This window comes from Mesoplodon mirus (genome assembly GCF_964341445.2).
Source record: "Mesoplodon mirus genome assembly, chromosome: 16".
Lineage (NCBI taxonomy): Eukaryota > Metazoa > Chordata > Mammalia > Artiodactyla > Ziphiidae > Mesoplodon > Mesoplodon mirus.
Window position 1 is genome coordinate 14957044 of NC_138992.1, and position 18779 is coordinate 14975822.

Consider the following 18779-nt stretch of genomic DNA (forward strand, 5'->3'; position numbering starts at 1 on the left):
TGCTTCGGAGGGGGTGGGGACACGCGTGCACGCCCTTTAGCCCGGAGAAAGCGCGGCCCGCAAGCCTGCACAATGCGCCTGCGCGGCCCCGCCTCACCCACCCCGCCTCTTTTCTTCGTCCCGCCCTGTTACCCCCTATATTGCCGCCAGGGGTAGCGGCGGCGGTTGTGGTTTGAGAGCGTGGCTGCTTTGAGGGCGCGGAAGCCGTACGGTGTGGGGATTAGGGCTGGCAAGAGGGTGGGAAAACCGGCGAGAGAGGAGGGCGGTGCCGGGGAAGGGCGGTGCCGGGGAAGGGCGGCGCGTGGCTGACTCATCCCTCTGGAAGATCAGACTGACAGACACAAACCCTTGCCGAACCCGCCCGCCCGCGCCGCTCCTCTTTGGTTGGGAGGCGCCCGCCCGCACCGCCCGCCCGCCTTCTCCGGGAGCGCTCTCCCGGCCCGGCCGCCTCAGAGAAAGTTTTTGTCGTTGGGAGGGACCGGAGGCGCCGCGAGCCTTTGGGAAGGGAAGGAGGACTGAAGAGGAGGCTCCAGCCGCACGGGCCCGGCGAGTGCATGGTTCCCGGCGCCTTGGCTGCCTGTCAGGAGGACATCGGGGCGGGGTCGGGCTGAGCCCAGCTCCTTCTTCCCGCGGGCTCGCCAGAAATAGCCCTCCCGGACTGCCGCGGGGCGTCCCCGCTCCTCAGCCCGCCATGTCCCGGCTGCTGCCGCTGCTGAGGAGCCGGACCGCGCGCAGCCTTAGGCCGGGCCCGGCCGCCGCGCCCCGCCTGCCGTCCTGGTGCTGCTGCGGGCGGGGGCTGCTGGCGTTCGCGGCCCCGGGCGGCCCCCGGGAGCTGGGCACCCACCCCAAGAAGGAGCCCATGGAGGCGCTGAACACGGCGCAGGGCGCGCGCGACTTCATCTACAGCCTGCACTCCAGCGAGAGGAGCTGCCTGCTCAAGGAGCTGCACCGCTTCGAGTCCATTGCCATCGCCCAAGGTAAGGGGGGCGCGAGGGGGGCGAGCCGGGGACGGAGGGGCGGGTGCCCAGAGCCCCCCCCACCCCGCCTGCGCCCCGGTCGCCCGGCCACCCCTCGGCCTGGGCCCCCTCGCCCGCTTGGCCTCGCGCCTGGGACGTCCGGGGGGGCGGGGGGAACTTTGCGCCTCCTGAGTGTCCCCGGGGCAGGTAGGACAGGCGCGGATCGTGCCAGGCAGCCAGGGCCAACGCTTGGCTGGTTCCTCCCCAGCCTCACAGTTGGAGCTTCAGCCCCAATTACCAACCGACGTTGATTTGATTTTGTTTAGATTTGCTGTGCCCCCCGTCCCCCAGCCCTCCTGTCCCCCTGTAGTCCTTGCTGCTTACTTATGAACGTGCAGCCATGCCGTTGGCCTGCGGTGCCTCCTTCCAAAGCGCTACAAAGCCGAGAGGCAGGGGGAAACTTCGCTAAATGGTTATCAAACGAAGATGTGTCAGGGTCCGAAAGAAGGGATGTCGCTTCGTTAAGGCAGAGGTGTTCTCAGCGGCTTGTTTGCGTACACCTCCAGCTGGATTCATTTAAGCAGCCGAAGGAAACATTTTCCTGGGAAACTGAAAGCGTGGATCAGACCAGCAACTGCAGATGCATACTTGCAAGCCCATCACAGGCTTGGTGCTGCCCAAGTTAGACTCCCGTTTTCGTTGTGCCCCCAGAGGGTGAAAGAATGCAGTAGTTAAGAAGGTATTTTGCAGGAAATCTGTGGCTCTGCAATAAAAAGCGGACTTCTGCTCAAAACTAATTTGGAATGGTGAAAGCCAAGCCATTTTTAAGCTAACCTATTAAAGGAGGATATTTTTCAAACCGGTGCAGCATGTTGCTATGTCAGAATTTGAGTCCAAGTGAAAAAGCTAAAACGTCAGAAAATCAGGAGGATGAAAGGGGCCAATGATCAAATCATTCAGTCTTAAGATACTTTGGCCATTTAAATACCGTGATACAGACAGACAGAATACATTGCTGCTGTTTCATGTGATACATTCTGGTGTGTTGGAAAGTGGTGTTTTTGGTTGTTGTTTCTTTTTTGTTGTTTGTTTGTTTTAACAAACAAACCCCTCCCTCAGGGTTGGTAGGTCCATAAGCATTCCATAGGTTCTGTAAGTTGAGAGCACATTGATTTGGAGCAAGGCATTTGATCTGCCACAGGCACTGGAAAGCGCTTCTTTGGTCTGTATTCAGGAATGGAGGAGAGAATTGTCTACCTCATAAGCAGGACTTTTCTACACTACTTCTTTAGAAACTTTTTATTAGTTATGCCTTTTAACTGCTTTTTTTTTCCCTCCGTTCAGGGAACTGTGGACCAATTTATGGTACTGGATGATTCCAGACATTGTCTACCCACAGTGCTTCTATGGGAACAATGTGACATCACAACCAATTCGGTTACTAAATGTGATCACGATATTACATGAAGTCATAATCAAAGACTAGCATGTTTGTGAGCTGTGTGTGCGCTCAGCGTGTGGTTTTTAAATATTCACTTCTGAAAATGTGACCCTTGGAAAACTATAAAGACATTCATGCTAGAGCATTAATTTTAGGAATCTTTCTCCATGGGTAAGACTGTTTGAACACATCTTTGGCCTTTTCTAAGTAATTTCTTGGAAATTCTCCATTAACATTGTTACAAGATTGGAGGGCTTTATTAATATGATTTTATGACAGTGCATGAAAAGCATGTCCTGTGATACAAATGGATAAATTTTGCCTCATACCTTATTATTTTAGCACATGCCAGTAGGAATGCTACATTTTCCAGTGAAAATGGGAAATGTATTTTAAAATTTAACATGGTTTTAAATATTCTGGAAAGGACCTGTAAACTTCAGTCAATGGAGATCAGTTAGCGTCAATTAAACTTAATAATACGTAAGTTATATGAGAGAGAAGTTGGTAATTTAAGTTGTCTTTGTTCAAGATAAAGGATATAGGAAACAATGTGGTATTCAAATGCTTATTTGACTTAAAAGCTAAAGAACTTCAGAGTTTGAGTCAACTAATTTTGCCAATGTTGATGACTAAATTATTGCTCTTTGACTCAGAGACACTTATTGATGATGCTGGTTTAATTTTTAGTCAGTCTTAGTGTTCTTCGTTGTTTTCAATATCAATACGTATAGTTTCTATGGAGATAACTGGGATCATCACTAGTAAATTACCCTATTCATTAACCATTTAATGTAGAGAGGATTTATTATGTTGAGAATGCATACAGCTCATTCTATTGCTGAAAACAATTTTTTCCCCAGACAAATGAAAAATTGCCATGTTTTTCTTTTATTGTTGCTTTTTGAGTGTTTTTAAATGCTCAACCCATGTATTAAATATGTGTGTACTAAGTGCACTTTCTAATGAAATAAATTATGTTAAAAGAGCTGTTTCTTACAATAGGAAATCTTACGTGTTCTTGGAAAGAGTGCTTGCATGATCTAATGAAATGTTTTGGATTTGGTGTGGAAACATTACAGGAAAAGAAAATCTGTGCTTTGAAACGGAAGTGGGGTCTACTGCTGAAATTTGTTATATTTGCCCTTATTTTTCTTGTGTGTTTATCAGTAGGCATTTGATATAGTCTGTGACAAGATAAAGCTTTAGAATCAGTTTGTAACAGATAAGGCAGACTTTGTGGGATGTCTTGTTAATAGTTAAGTAAGATATTGTGATTTTTAAATTACAAACTGATTTCTTTCCTAGTTTAAAAAAAGTTGATGTTCTGTTCTCAATTTATCTGCTCAACCTGCTCTCTATTCTTCCAGAAAGAGTCCATATTCTTCTGATAGTGCACTGTTGGTTCATTGTTTTTACAAGTAGGACTGGCAAGCTGATGTTATTACTATTGCCTTTTAATTTTAGCTGAGCTTTTTAAACCAAATTTGTTTTTCAAGTTTTGCAGTTACTATTTCTATTTATAATTATTAAAAAATTTTTAAATAACTATTTGGTTTTTGAAGGATGAGCAGTGCTCATTGCATTAGTTAGTTCTACATTGCTGTACAACAAATTACCCCAAAGCACAGTGGCTTAAAACAAACATGTATTGTCTCATGGTTTCTGAGGATCAGGAGTTCTGGGGCAGCTTAGGGGGATGTTTCTGCCTCAGGGTCTCTCATGAAGTTGTAATCAAGCTTTCAGCTAGGGCTGCATCATTGAAGTCTTGACTGGGGCTGGAGGAACCAGTTCCAAGAAGGCTCACTCACATGGCTGTTGGCTAGAAGTCTCAATTCCTTGCTGTGTGCGTCTCTCCACAGGGCTGCCTGAGTGTTTCAAGACATGGCAGCTGTCTTCCTCCAGAATGAGTGATGAGAGAGACACCTAAGCTGGAAGCCACAGTCTTTTATAACCTGGTCTTAGAATAGATAGTCCATCCTTTTTTGCCCTCATCATACACTGTGGGAGCATACTATACAGGCAGGGTGTGAATACCAGGGGGTGGAAATCACTGGGGGCGTCATCTTGGAGGCTGCCTTCCACACTTACTTAGGTGTTGTAATTAATGCTCATTGGAGAATTACACAGAAAGGTAAGAGCTGGCTTTTGGGGAGGCACAATGAAAGATATGATTTGAAAAAAGGACCTTCTTAGGGAATATTTTTGTTAAATGTGTACTTAAAGTATTTTTAAAAATGAGATTCTTTTTATATATGGCAAATAAGGGATGTTTGGGGGGAACAGCAGTTTTTCTACCAATGTTAGATCTTAATCAGCTTGCATTTTTTTTGTTTCTCTGTGTAAGTGATAATTGTATATGTTTAAAAAAATTTTTTTTACATTTTTTTTTTTACCATTTATCTACATCCATATAGATACACCATATAATTCTAAATTTAATCTTGTAGTTCCCCACCGTTGTGATTATTTACTTAAGGTAGCATGAGTTTTGTTTTGAGAACTTGCCATATAGCATACTTAGAATACATAGAAACAAATATGATTTTTTGTGGAGTTCCAGTCCACTAGGGATCTTGGACTCTTTTTTTTTTTTTTTTGCGGTATGCAGGCCTCTCACTGCTGTGGCCTCTCCCGTTGTGGAGCACAGGCTCCGGACGCGCAGGCCCAGCGGCCATGGCTCACAGGCCCAGCCGCTCCGCGGCATGTGGGATTTTCCCGGACCGGGGCACGAACCCGTGTCCCCTGCATCGGCAGGCGGACTCTCAACCACTGCGCCACCAGGGAAGCCCAGGATCTTGGACTCTTAACAAGAGTATCCCCATTTTTCTCAGCTCTTTGTATAGGATTATATAAGAAAGTGGCAGTGCTGTTAAGCTGTTAGCCTCTAGATGAATTGGAGATAATCTTGGCTTTTGCTCAAAGAGAATAAGAAAGAGGGCAAGAAAACATTTCATACTCCAAATTAAGATTTGTGAATAAAGATATTTAGGTGCCTTAGTTGAAACAGTAAAAGAGGAATAAAGGAATAACTAGACTTGCAAGAGGAGAAGAACAGGATGAGGATATGAAATGTGGATTGAGTCAGGAAGAGTGAGTGATCTCTAATAAGCTGAGAGCTTCTATATCCTGGCCCTGGATAAGTAAATGAAGCTTTGTTACAATCACTTATTTTACCAATATGGAAAGAAACTAATTATAGCAGTATATTCCAACAAGGTTAATTACGATACTTTAGAGTTAATGGGAATGTTGGAGTAGCCCTGTAACTAGGGATTACTGCCTAGAAAACAGATAATATAAATAGGATTTTTTTCTTCCATTACAAAATGGATATATTCTATTTAACAATCTTTAATCATCATTTAACATGTAACTTGAGGTCCAGAGTTATTTGTGACATAAAACAACGACCGTTCCATTATTTCTCATGATTATGTGGATCAGGAATATAGGCAGGGCTCAGCTGGGTGATTCGTCTCTTTCACATGGTATCTATGGGGGTCACTCGGTAAACGGCTGACAGATGAGCTGGTCACAGAGTCCAAGATGGCTTCACTCACTTGTCTGGCACTTTGTTGGACATGGCTGGAAGGCTGGGTTCAATGAAAACTATTGACCAGAGTAGATGCATGTGATCTCACCAGTATGACAGTCTTAAAATGGTCAGGACTTCCAGAGAAAATGTTCCAAGAGAGCTAAGTAGAAGCTGTAAGACTTTGTTATCAGTTTCCCATTGTTGATGTAACAAATTGCCACAAATATAGTGGCTTAAAACAACACAAATTTATTCTCAGAGTTCTGGAAGTCTGAGGTCCAAAATTAGTCTGAAGAGGGGCTAAAATAAAAGTGTTAGCAATGCTCTGTCCTTCTGGAGGTTCTAGGGGAGAATGTGGTCCTTGTTTCTTCCAGCTTTTGGTATTCCTTGGTTCTTGCTCAAATTAATCTCTGCTTCGGTTGTCACATCATTGACCTTTTTGCCTCTCTTTTATAAGGACCCTCGTGATTACATTTAGGGCCCACCTGGATAGTTCAGGATAATCTTTCTCAAAATCCTTAACTTAATCACATCTGCAAACTCTCCTTTGCCATATGAGGTGATGTATTCACAGGTAGGAGGATTAGGATGGGGACATATGGGGAGGGGTATTATTCAACCTACCACAGTTTATGACCTAGCCTTGGAAGTCCCAGAATATCATTTCTGCTGCATGCTGTTGGTCACACAAGTCACTAAGACCAGTCTAGATTCAAGGGAAGGGAAATTAGGAGGAGATATTCTAGTAGGTAACCATAACTAATAATTGTAGTTTGTTCCTTTATATCAGTTCCTTTATATCCTTTATAACATTTAAAAATTAATTGTTTCTGTTGGAAATCTTGTATTACATCTTTCTTTATTAATGCATACCAGTAACATATTAGTTTTTGTTTGTTTGTCTTAAGACTTTTTTTTTTTTGTGGTACGCGGGCCTCTCACTGTTGTGGCCTCTCCCGTTGCGGAGCACAGGCTCCGGACGCGCAGGCTCAGCGGCCATGGCTCACAGGCCCAGCCGCTCCGCGGTATGTGGGATCTTCCTGGACCGGGGCACGAACCCGTGTCCCCTGCATCGGCAGGCGGACTCTCAACCACTGCGCCACCAGGGAAGCCCCTGTCTTAAGACTTTTGACCATTCGTTCTTGTACTGAGTGCCAGTATAGTGATAGTGATTTGTTTGATTGATAGATATATAGAGAGACAGAGGGAGACAGAGATGTGTAAGACTCTTTCCTCTGTATCAGGATATCTTAGCCTTGGCGGTATTGACGTTTGGGCTGGATAATTCTTGTTGTGGGCCTGTCCTCCACATAGGATATTTAGCAGCATCCCTGTCTTCTAGCCACTAGATGCCAGTAGCACCCTCCCACCCTCCTCACCCCAAGTTTTGTGTACCAAAAATGTCTCTAGACATTGCCAAATATTCCCTGGAGGAGACACTGGGTGGGAGGAAAGGGAGGAATTTAGCAAAACCAATCTGCTTGAGGGCCATCGCTTTATATGAAATGCTATATCAGACTCTTCACCTCATTATCAAATAAATGAGCTTTGTGATAACTCTTTTCCTTGATTGTGATGTCCTTTCACTTCTAAGTTCTTAACTAAATTCTAAATATTAGACCCTTAGAAAATAGGGCTTCCAGATAAGTCAAACACTGCCATAGTTGAATTCACCAGTAATTTGCTGGTGTTCCTCTCAATAGTCACTATTTTCTTACTTTTTATAGCAGTTGTGACAAGCAAATTTTTATAAAGGTGTTTATAGATAGAAAAATTGAAATAATATAAAGTCTGCAACTTTATAGGGTCATCCAAAGGGTCAGGCAGAAATAAAGATAATGGATAATCTTGAGCGTTGTGAATGATCTGATATTGAACCACTATCAGTGGCGATTGTTTTAGTTTTTCTAAAAATAGTGATGAATTTGTATAATTATACTCTTATCTGGTTTTCTCTGGCATGAGAGAATATAAAGCTAACTGGAACAAACAGGGACTAAATTCCTGAGTGCAGATTTTATTAGCATCTTGCTCGTCAGCTGAATTAATTAGTATGTAAGATTCTAGCCTTGTCTTTGACTCATAGGTTTATGCTTTAAGTGAATGAAAACAACGACATGAAAGCAAGTAGTTATTTGTTAAAATATAATAACGTAGTTACCTCAGACCACCTGGTAAATGAGAGACTCTTCTAGACAAAGGACCTTGCAGGTAACAAAACGTCACTCCTCTTTTTTTTTTTTTAATTTTATTTCATTTTTTTATACAGCAGGTTCTTATTAGTTATCCATTTTATACATATCAGTGTATAGATGTCAATCCCAATCTCCCAATTCATCCCACCCCCCACCCCCACCCCCACCCCCACTTTCCCCCCTTTCCCCCCTTGGTGTCCATACGTTTGTTCTCTATCTCTGTGTCTCTATTTCTGCCTTGCAAACCAGTTCCTCTGTACAAAACATCATTCCTCTTAACCTCAGAAACATTTACTTTTTTTTTTTTTTTTTTTTATGCGGTATGCGGGCCTCTCACTGTTGTGGCCTCTCCCGTTGCGGAGCACAGGCTCCGGACGCACAGGCTCAGCGGCCATGGCTCATGGGCTCAGCCGCTCCACGGCATGTGGGATCTTCCTGGACCGGGGCACGAACCCGTGTCCCCTGCATCGGCAGGCGGACTCTCAACCACTGCGCCACCACGGAAGCCCAGAAACATTTACTTTGACTGTGTTTGATGGCAACATATTTGAACATACTGCTTTTTTCTCTGCCTTAGTAAAAGTATAATGAGCACAGTTTTGCCTGTACCAGATGTCCAAGTCCGTGTATACTGTATTTTAATACGATGATTTTCTTTGGGGCTACTTAACTTCTATTTGTAGAGATACGAGTCATCACACCAGATGCCCCCAGAACGCTGTGCTGTTTCCGTTGGCATGCTTTCAGACCGTGTCATAGTGCTGGCGAGGTGTGTCCGATTTGTCCTGCCCCTGCCCCAGCCCCACTCCATCCACAGTGCCCTCGGACCGCGCTGCTCTATCCCCATTCGTCCCTTGTGGTAAACTTTGCTGCTGTGGAAGGAGGTCTGCTTCTCGGGCGTCTCTGTTGTTGTTTCTAATGTCTGCTCTTTGTCACTCTTCCATGGTGGGTTTTTTTTTTTTCTTCTTATATTTCTTTCAGTATCTCTTTCTCTCTTCACCCTTATGCTATTCAGTAGGGTTTAATCTTGATAGACATTTCAGGGTCACAGACCACTACTCTCCTGTCTCTCCAGCTAGCCAGTCGCACCTATCACACTGCTATGGACCTCTGACTCTTCAGATCTCACACTGAAGATCTTGTATTTCTGCTAATGTTACGATTATGGCCGTTCAAAGGATTGTTGCTGTAAATACCTGAAAGGCACTTAGGTTCAGAGAAGTTTAGGTTAGAATGGTGTTCTTTACTTGGTTGAGTTTAGATTTTCTGTCTTCTTTCTGAGTTTTAGGGTAGGCTATTTAGGGCACTGGGTTATTAAAACAATTGTAATTTTAAACATAGCATGATATTTCATAATATACCTTCGGAATTTCTGTTGTATAATGGCTCCTACATTTTGTAGAAGACATCCCACTGCTACCACTATCGCTGCTGCCAGCGCCATTTTCATTACCATTACTTAGCAGTTATTGAATGGTACAGACACACTGAGCTAATTAAGTGAGCCTTCATGTAATTATTCTGTTTACTTCTCTTGGAGAGAGAAGGCATTATCTCTATTCTATGGATTAAGATGCTGAGACTAAGAGCAGCTTGCCCAAGATCCTAAAACCTCTGTGGCAGAGTAGAGTTTTTAGCTTAGCTTTGTTTGACTTTAAAACCCCTGTTCTTATTATTGCACCTTTCTGTAGATATTCATACCTGGAATTTTTTTAACACGTGCTGGGAAAAAAGGTAACAACTCAAATGCTCAATAAAAGTCACATGTGCTGGTAGTATATCTTAGTCTATCTTTTATATGTTTGCATAATATACACATTCAATACAAAAGCAAATATAGCATTGTTACTTTTAAAATAAGGGAAATAGGGCTTCCCTGGTGGCGCAGCAGTTGAGAGTCCGCCTGCCGATGCTGGGGACACGGGTTCGTGCCCCAGTCCGGGAAGATCCCACATGCCACGGAGCGGCTGGGCCTGTGAGCCGTGGCCGCTGAGCCTGCGCGTCCGGAGCCTGTGCTCTGCAACGGGAGAGGCCACAACAGTGAGAGGCCCGCGTACCACAAAAAAACAAAAAATAAAATAAAATAAGGGAAATCAAAGTAAAATCAGTGTGCAAAAAAGTTTATAAATTGGGGGATTTTGAAAAAGTCAGAAAACTAGTATTTGGGACTTCCAACTGTTATAAATCTTTAACTTTCTAACCGTTATTCTAATTTTCCTTTAGATTTTTAAATGAGTTTAAAAAAACGAACATGCTATTCATAGAAAACCTTTCTAAACTTAGAAAATTTATTTGTGTAACAAATATTTGTTACTCTCCCTACCATAATAGACTCGGTACTGCATATTGGAGGTGTGTCAGAGAATTAATTCAGGGAAATACTCTCATGAAACCTACATTTTTGAGAGAGGAAAGATAAGAGCAATAAAGTAAATAATAAAATAATTATAGATAGTGTGTGCTATTAGAAGAATAAATAGAAGGACATTTACTTTACTTGAAGTGATCTGGGAAGGCTTCTGTTTAGGTAATATTTAAGCTGAAAATAAAGGATTGAGAAGAAGCCATTCATTCAGACAGATGGAGGAAGAGCATTCTCAGAAGGAAAAGCAAATACCAAGAGCTTGAGATAGGAAGGGACTTCACATAGTGTAGAAATTGAAAGAAGGCAAATATGAGTGGAACTTAATGAACAAAGGGTAGAGTGGAATGGGATGAGATGTAGGTAGGCAGAAGCCAGATTAGCCGGGACCTTTCTGGGTAAACCATATGAAGGCCATTCAGGCATTTACACATTAGTGAAATAATGGTATTTGAAGAGCCCTCTGGCTGCTATTGGAGAACAGATTGGAGGGTGCAGATGTGTAAGCTGGGAGACCACTTAGGAAGCTGTTACAGTAGTCTAGGCTAGCAATGATGGTGGCTGAGACTAGGTGGCCACAGAGATGAAGAGGAGGAGATGGAGTCAAGATATACTTGTGAGAGTGAACTGATAGTACTTGCTGATGGGTTAGAAAGGGTCAGATAATAAAGGGAAAGGAAATAGTAAGTGATGACTTAGGTTTCTGACTATACTGACTGAGTAAAAAGCGTTATTATTAACTGTGAGGGAGAAGACTGGGGAAAGAATAGACCTGGGGGTGTGGAACTTGAAGTGTTAATTTTGGACATGTCAGATTTTAGATACCTTTGTGAATATAAATGGAGATGTCAAAGAAGTAGGTGTGTGTGTTTATGCATGTGTGTGTATTTATACACTTAAATCTGGAGCTCATAGAAGTTTAGGCTGAAGATGTAAGTGTGGGTGTCAACAGCTATATATAGATGGAGAGGAAGATCCAGGACAGAACTCTGAAAAGCACCAATGTTTATTGGAGGGGAAAATGAAGAAGGATCAGAACTGGAGGGAGACTGAGGACTGTCTACAAAGTCAGGAAAAATAACAAGAATAGTGTATTCCAGAAGCTAAGTAAAGAAGACAGCGTTTCAAGAAAGAGGGAATGATCTGATGCTTTAGATGGTTCAAATAAGAGGAAGACTGGCGGGTGGGAGGGTGGAGTAAAGAAGGTCTATTGGATACAGTAGCACAAAAGAGAGTGATGTCTTTGTCAAGAATTATGTGGGGAGAAGCCAGATTTTAGTTGGCCGAGGAGGGAGTATCAATATGGAAGGACTCAACTCTTTAAAGGGAACTTTGGATATGGAGGGCAGGAGGTGTTGGGCAGTAGCTTGAGTACTACTAAGATTCCCTCTTTCCTCATCGGTCAGAAGTCTGAACTTATTTTAAATATATGTTACTAGTTTGCTCATTTTTTACAGAGTCCTGTGTAGAATTCTAGTTTATCAGAGGAAAATGTAATATCCCAGGTAAGCAAATTATACCTCTTTTTAGCAGTATTGTGTAGAAAATATACAGACCATTTAGCAAGTAATGTCTTTTCATTTTCTTTGGTAAGAAGCTTAGAGAAATCAAGAAGATGATTTGAAACTCCACTTTCAAATTAAAATACCTAAAGGCTAGGGCGAACATTTTTTTCCTGGGATGTAGGACTTTAAGTGCTAAAACTGAAAGAGTCCCAGGCAAACTGGATGGTTAGTCACCCTACCTGCCCACGGGTGACAGTATTTTTGCCGTTCTCACAGATTAAGGCTTTTGACTCATAGGAGAGGTTGAGAAAGGGATCCAGGTAGAGTTTCATGTCCCTTCTGCACTACTGCTTTTTCCCTTCCTCTAGGTCTGTACCACAATGGATGCTTTCTTAGGGCTCCTTCTATTACCTTTTGTGTCTGGTGAGATTTCTGGTGAAAGAACCTGCAAGAAGGTACCCTAATGCCTTCACACTGTTGCACTGGCTGTCACTCTGCCTTCACCTGTTCCCTTACTATTCTAGCCGTATTCTTATGGTGTCCAGTTGCATCTGTCTCAAGTAAGCATGTGCTAACGTCTCCTCTGTCCTTGCAGGTGCCTGCTTCTCTTTTGATTTAGGGCCAATTGTTTGCTTTGTGACTTGAGTTCTCTTAGGGGTTTGAAATAAGTCATAAATTTGAATTTAGTTTGACTTCATTTCACTGTAAGGGTGGGAGCAATACTCTTTGTAGCTCTCTCTATCCCACAGTGAAAACTAGAACCCGCTTCACAAAGTTTAATGTACATATAAAATGATCTGGGAATCTTACTGAGATACAGATGCTGTTTCAGTAGATTTGAGGTTGAGCTTGAGTTCTGCATTTCTAACAAGTTCCCAGTGATTCAGTGCTACAGGTCCAGGGGGGCAATACTTTGAGTAGCAAGGCTATAGCAATTGTCTTTGTTTTTAAGGTGAGAAAGTTGAGGTCATATAGATAAACTCAGGCATCCTTGCATTTTGAAAGGAAACAGGCAAACATGTGAGAGTGATAATATAAGATGTGGCATATTTTGTGAGCTGGCAGAATTTTGTTTGTGTGTTAGAAAGATCTTATGGTTTAAGAAAACATTATTATAGCATTTTTTCTACTCAAAGGGACCTGTTAAGAACATTACAAAAAGTGTGAATTGTTAACACTGATTTTATAAGTTATACAACGATCACTTTTGAGTAATAAATGCTGTGTAATAGATTTATTCCTTTGTTCTCATTTCTTTTTCTTTCCCATTATTACCTTGAATATGCTGTTCATCGGTTAGTCTCATTTCTTCAGTGAACCATGTCCTGTGTCATACTTTTTTTCTTCTGCTTTTCTTCATCCTGTTCTTCCTATGTTTTCCCCACTCAATTCTGTATTACTTTTAAAATTTAGAAACAATCTCAAATTTCTGAAAAAGTTTCAAGTGTAGTACAGTAAGATTTTTTTTCCCTCCCCTGAATCATCTGAGCATAAGTCGCTGACATGATGCTCTGTCATCCCTGGCACAGGGTAGGTTCTTTGGGAAGCAGTCTTTGAGACAAAATTTAGCATGCAGGAAGTTTACTGGGAGTGCTGTTTGGAATCCTCACCTTAGAAAGGCAAGGGAAGGAAGGAGTTTCGGGCAGAGGTAGAAGCAAAGTGATGCAGTCTCCACCGAAGCCTTAGCTGAACCTGCGGAGAGGTCTAGAGATAGAACGACCCTTCAGTGCCGTCCTGAGTTGGGTGAGAGGTCCAGGCCTCTTCCTCTGTGAAATTACATGCGGAACTGCCCTGGGCAGGGGGCAGAGCCTTGGCTGAGGCAGCATTCTTCAGCTGAAGCAGTCGCCTAAGAGCACTATCACTGAGGGCTGTCTCTCGGAAGGACTTCGGGCAGCTAAGGATCAACTGTGCATCACGATGCCCACTACAACTGGAGTACTTTGGCCTGTACTTCCTACAAAGAAGAATATTGTCCCATATAAGCCACAGTATAACATGGATAGATGACTACCATCTTATTCTCTGTCACTCAGGTTTCACCAGTCGTCCCAATAATGCTCCTTTACACCAAAAAGATCCAGTCCAGAATCACATGTTGCATTTAGAATTTCCTTTATTTGAAACAGTTTCTCAGTCTTTCCTTTGGCTTTCATTACCTTGATAGTTTTGAGGATTACAGACCAGTTATTTTGTAGCATATACTTCAATTTGGTTTTGTCTCTTTCCTCATGAATAGATTCCAGTTATGCATCTTAAGTAGGAATATCACAGAAGTAATTTAATGTTCTTTTTTCATCCTGTCAGTTGCTCATGATTTTTCTTTGTTCCTGATGATGTTAACTATTTCTTGGTTAACCATTTCCTTTGAACATTTGACGAAGTAATATCTGTCTGACTTATCCACTAGACAGTTACTATTTTCCTTTTTGTAATTAATATTTTGTGGGGAGTTACCTTGAGTCTATGCAATATCCCATTCCTCATCAACTATTCAAGTTATGAATTCATATCAATATATATTCATGAATTCTTACTCTATTTAATGGGTGACAATTCATTACTTTCATTTTTGACCCTCAAACAGTCCCATATTTCACCAGTGGTAACTCCTTCAAGTTGGCTTCTGTGTCTTTTTGACACCTCCATTACTCTTTGAACGTTTCCTTACTTTTTGGCACCATGAGATATTCTAGGCTAATCTTAGGACATTTCCTACCCTAGCCCTGGAATCAGCCATTTCTATAAGGAGCCCTGTTTTTTTTCAGTGTAGAATGGTATTTAGAAACCAAGACGTGCACATTAGGTGTGCTCATAGCTATTAGGCTGTTGCTGTTCTCAGGCCCCCACAGTGCACAGAGTTAGTGAATATATGAATGTATGTATTTATATACATAATAAATATGATTTATATTTCTCTATCTATCCATATCTATTATAACATGAGTTCATAACAATTTTTCCAATCCTGATCCAACATCACAGGGTACATTCTTGTTTCTGTCTTTCTAACTTTATTCTCTGATGGAAAAATACCTGACTTCCATTATCCTTAATATATTTATTCTTTTTTTTTTTTTTTTTTTTTTTCCGTACGCGGGCCTCTCACTGTTGTGGCCTCTCCCGTTGCGGAGCACAGGCTCCGGATGCGCAGGCTCAGCGGCCATGGCTCACGGGCCCAGCCGCTCCGCGGCATATGGGATCCTCCCAGACCGGGGCACGAACCCGTATTCCCTGCATCGGCAGGCGGACTCTCAACCACTGCGCCACCAGGGAGGCCCTATATTTATTCTTTTGATCATTCCTCCTACATGTCACCAATATCCCATCACCACCATTGAATTTATGCTCATTTCATTAAATAATTCGTTTTTTTGTTATTGTAGTCAGTCCCTGCTTTACACAGTTCCCATAAGCATGAATTTTAGTAACCATGTTTTAGTTAGATAACAGTCCCCAACAACAAGGTTCCAATTTTATTTGCCACGGTATATTAACTCTGAGTAGTTACATAAAGTATTAACTTTGCTGCTAGCTCCTCAGTCCACAAATCACTGTGTAAAACAGGGGGTGCCTCATGATTGTGGCCAATCATCTCACTCTTTCACGGTCTGTCAGTGGTTGGTCACTACTTATCTGTTATTCAGTTCACACACAGACAGAAAAATGTGTAGTTGTGTTGCCTCCTTGTCTCCCAGTGATATACCTATAAGACGTTTAAAAAAAAAAGATAATGAAAAGGGGATGGACCAAAAAAGATGAAAATGCAGCAAAGTGATAATACTGAAGTGAAATTTTAATCAAATGTAAGTGAGGTTATAGAAGAAATAGCTGACTGTGGGAATGTTCACACTGCTGTTGAACTGCTGGCATTTGAGAGACTCCAGATATGCAGCCAGAGGAGCTAAGAGACCACAAACTTATGGACATGAGTGAGGAAAGTGAGAAGGTTGTGATGGAAAGGATGACGTTCCAGAGAAGTGACTCTGGTAAAAATTTCACATTAAAGGAACTCTCAGATATTTCATGATATTGTAAATATGAAAGATAAAATGCAAGCTATTTCAGACTTAGAAAGGAGTGTGACAATTCACCAAGGCATAGAAAAGATGCTTGTTCCATATTGTAAGTTATATGATGAGAAAGAGAGTGCTAGCACGATTGAAGCGACTTTTGATCATTTAATTTTTTTTACAAAGCATAAAACACTTTATTGCTCAGTGTTTCTAATATTTTAAATTACAGTATATTAAATAAACATCAGTTTTACTATTTAAAAACTTTCCCTATATATTTATAACTGCCAGTAAGAGAATTTTTAATGTTTTCCAAAAAAAATTTTTTTTAAGTCATAGAACAATTGTGATTTTTCCCATCAGTTATTGTTTGCTTTGCAGCTTGCATTGTCATTTTTATGTCCCCACACTATTGTGCAAAATGAGGACTGCCCATATTCTAGCATGTTTCACTTCAAAATTTCATATACATTTGAAAACTGATACGTATTTTATTTATATTATTGCTTGAATACATTGATTTAAAAATATTTTTAGCATGCAGGTATCCTAAACCCGAGATTGCCATTGTGAAGCGAGCGAAGGAGGTACCATCAGCAGAGGCCCCTGATAGTTTTGGTATAGTACAATCTTGCAGTATTGATTGTTTGTCAGATGTTTAATGCAACTGGAAAAGCATCTATTTGACAGAACTTCTTGCTTGTTTGAAGTAGAATGCTTTGGTTATAGTGATAGTCTTTTTTGTTTGTTTGTTTGTTTGTTTGCATCAGTGTTTTAGACTGTCTACAGAATATTTATTTTTATTATCTAACCCTAGACCTTGTGGATATGGTCAACTAATAATTGCATGTTTAATTAACTGAAAGATTACATTTATGATCTTAAAAGACAAAATCACTTATATTTAATTATATTTAAATAACATATTTTCAAAGTTGTTGAAATAACGAGAGCAAGTGAGACATAAGAAGCAACAAAGATTATGAATATCTTTAGGATGAATGAGTAGGATAAAAGGACCACACACAGGGAAACCTTCAGAATATTGTAAAGAGAAACTGTGTTTAAGTAACTGAACTTTAGGAAAATATGTTTTAAGAGTATATTCTTGAATAGTTTGGAAGTCTTATGTAAGTTCACTTTAATGCCATTCATGAACTTTTTTCAGATTCAGTCTCCATGCAGCTTGATATCTAACTTCTGTTGCGCGTTGTGATGCTGATAGTAGAGGAGGAATTGTGTTAACTGAGTGTGTGTGTGTGTGTGTGTGTGTGTGTGTATGGGGGGAGGGGAGGGAGAAATAAAAATATTGCAATAAATACTTCTCTGTCCATATTTTATTTTTTGATTACTATTTAATATATATGCGTTGCCTAAGAAGTATAACACAATGTTTGGAAAGGAATAAGAAATATTTTATGGGCCAGTTGAAATTTTGTAAGGATAAATATAACTCAGTTTTCTTAGGCTGTATGTATATTGTCAAGAGCAAGAACTAAACTGTAAGAACCTCTGAGAAATGGAGAGGCATATAGTGTGTGTGTATACACATACACACATGTGTACATATTAACATATTAGGGCAGTGCAAAAATTCCCCAGTTTGCTCTACTTTGCCAGTTCTAATTAACTCTGAAGTTGAAAAGTTTAATCTCAATGTGTATGCAGAAGTTAAGCATTTAATGAAACTGTCTTTTGAAGAAAAAAGTTTTAATTTTGGGTTATTCTGTAGATTGTTTAGTTAGTCCTCATTTTTAGGACAATGTAGGGAAAAAGGAATGATACTTATTCTATAGATAATGGCAAATGATATCACTAGGAGGTAAGGTGCTGCTGAACAATAACTAATCGTAGGATTTAACCTGTCAGCGATCAGCCTTTGAGACTCAGTCTTCAGTTATAACCCTACTCACTGTAGCGTGCTTCTTCATGAATGTTTAGGTGGTATGCCTCTTATTTTTTTTTAAATCCTACTAGCTATATAATAAACAAGAAATATAGAATCAGAATCTTAGAGCTAGAAGGGATGCAGAGACCCTAAACTCCTCATTTTATGTAACATGAAACTGAGATCTAGAGGATTTATGATATAGTCAAGATTTGGTGACTAGTTATATATATATATACATATATAGCAGGGCAGGGATTAGTGTCAAGGCTTTTGGATTTTTAGTTCAGTGCTCTTCACTATAATAAATTTCTTCAGGGTTAGCAGGGGAGATTAGCGCTATACTATAGGTTATCCTGTTGTTCTTTTTTTTTTTTTTTTTTTTTTTTTTAGTTTCTGCTTTATAACAAAGTGAATCAGTCATACATACACATCTGTTCCCACATCCCTTCCCTCATGCATCTCCCTCCCTTCCACCCTCCCCATCCCACCCCTCCAGGCGGTCACAAAGCACCGAGCTGATCTCCCTGTGCTCTGCGGCTGCTTCCCACTAGCCATCTACCTCACGTTTGGTACTGTATATATGTCCATGCCTCTCTTTTGCTTTGTCACAGCTTACCCTTCCCCCTCCCCATATCCTCAAGTCCATTTTCAAGTAGGTCTGTGTCTTTATTCCCGTTTTGCCCCTAGGTTCTTCATGACATTTTTTTTTTTAATTCCATATATATGTGTTAGCATACGGTATTTGTCTTTCTCTTTCTGACTGACTTCACTCTGTATGACAGACTCTAGGTCCATCACCTCATTACAAATAGCTCAGTTTCGTTTCTTTTTATGGCTGAGTAATATTCCATTGTATATATGTGCCACATCTTCTTTAT

At 41.2% G+C, this 18779-nt stretch overlaps 1 protein-coding gene across 1 annotated transcript in view; it reads left to right on the forward strand.

Moving 5' to 3' along the window:
* The first annotated feature begins 244 nt into the window (after positions 1-244).
* The window catches only part of TMEM65 (transmembrane protein 65), a 40872-nt gene continuing 22337 nt past the window's right edge, over positions 245-18779 (forward strand). Inside the window, exon 1 of the mRNA XM_082601595.1 lies at positions 245-977. Within this exon, the coding sequence (XP_082457721.1) occupies positions 692-977 (286 nt within the window). The 5' untranslated portion in view covers positions 245-691. The remainder of the gene's footprint in view (positions 978-18779) is intronic.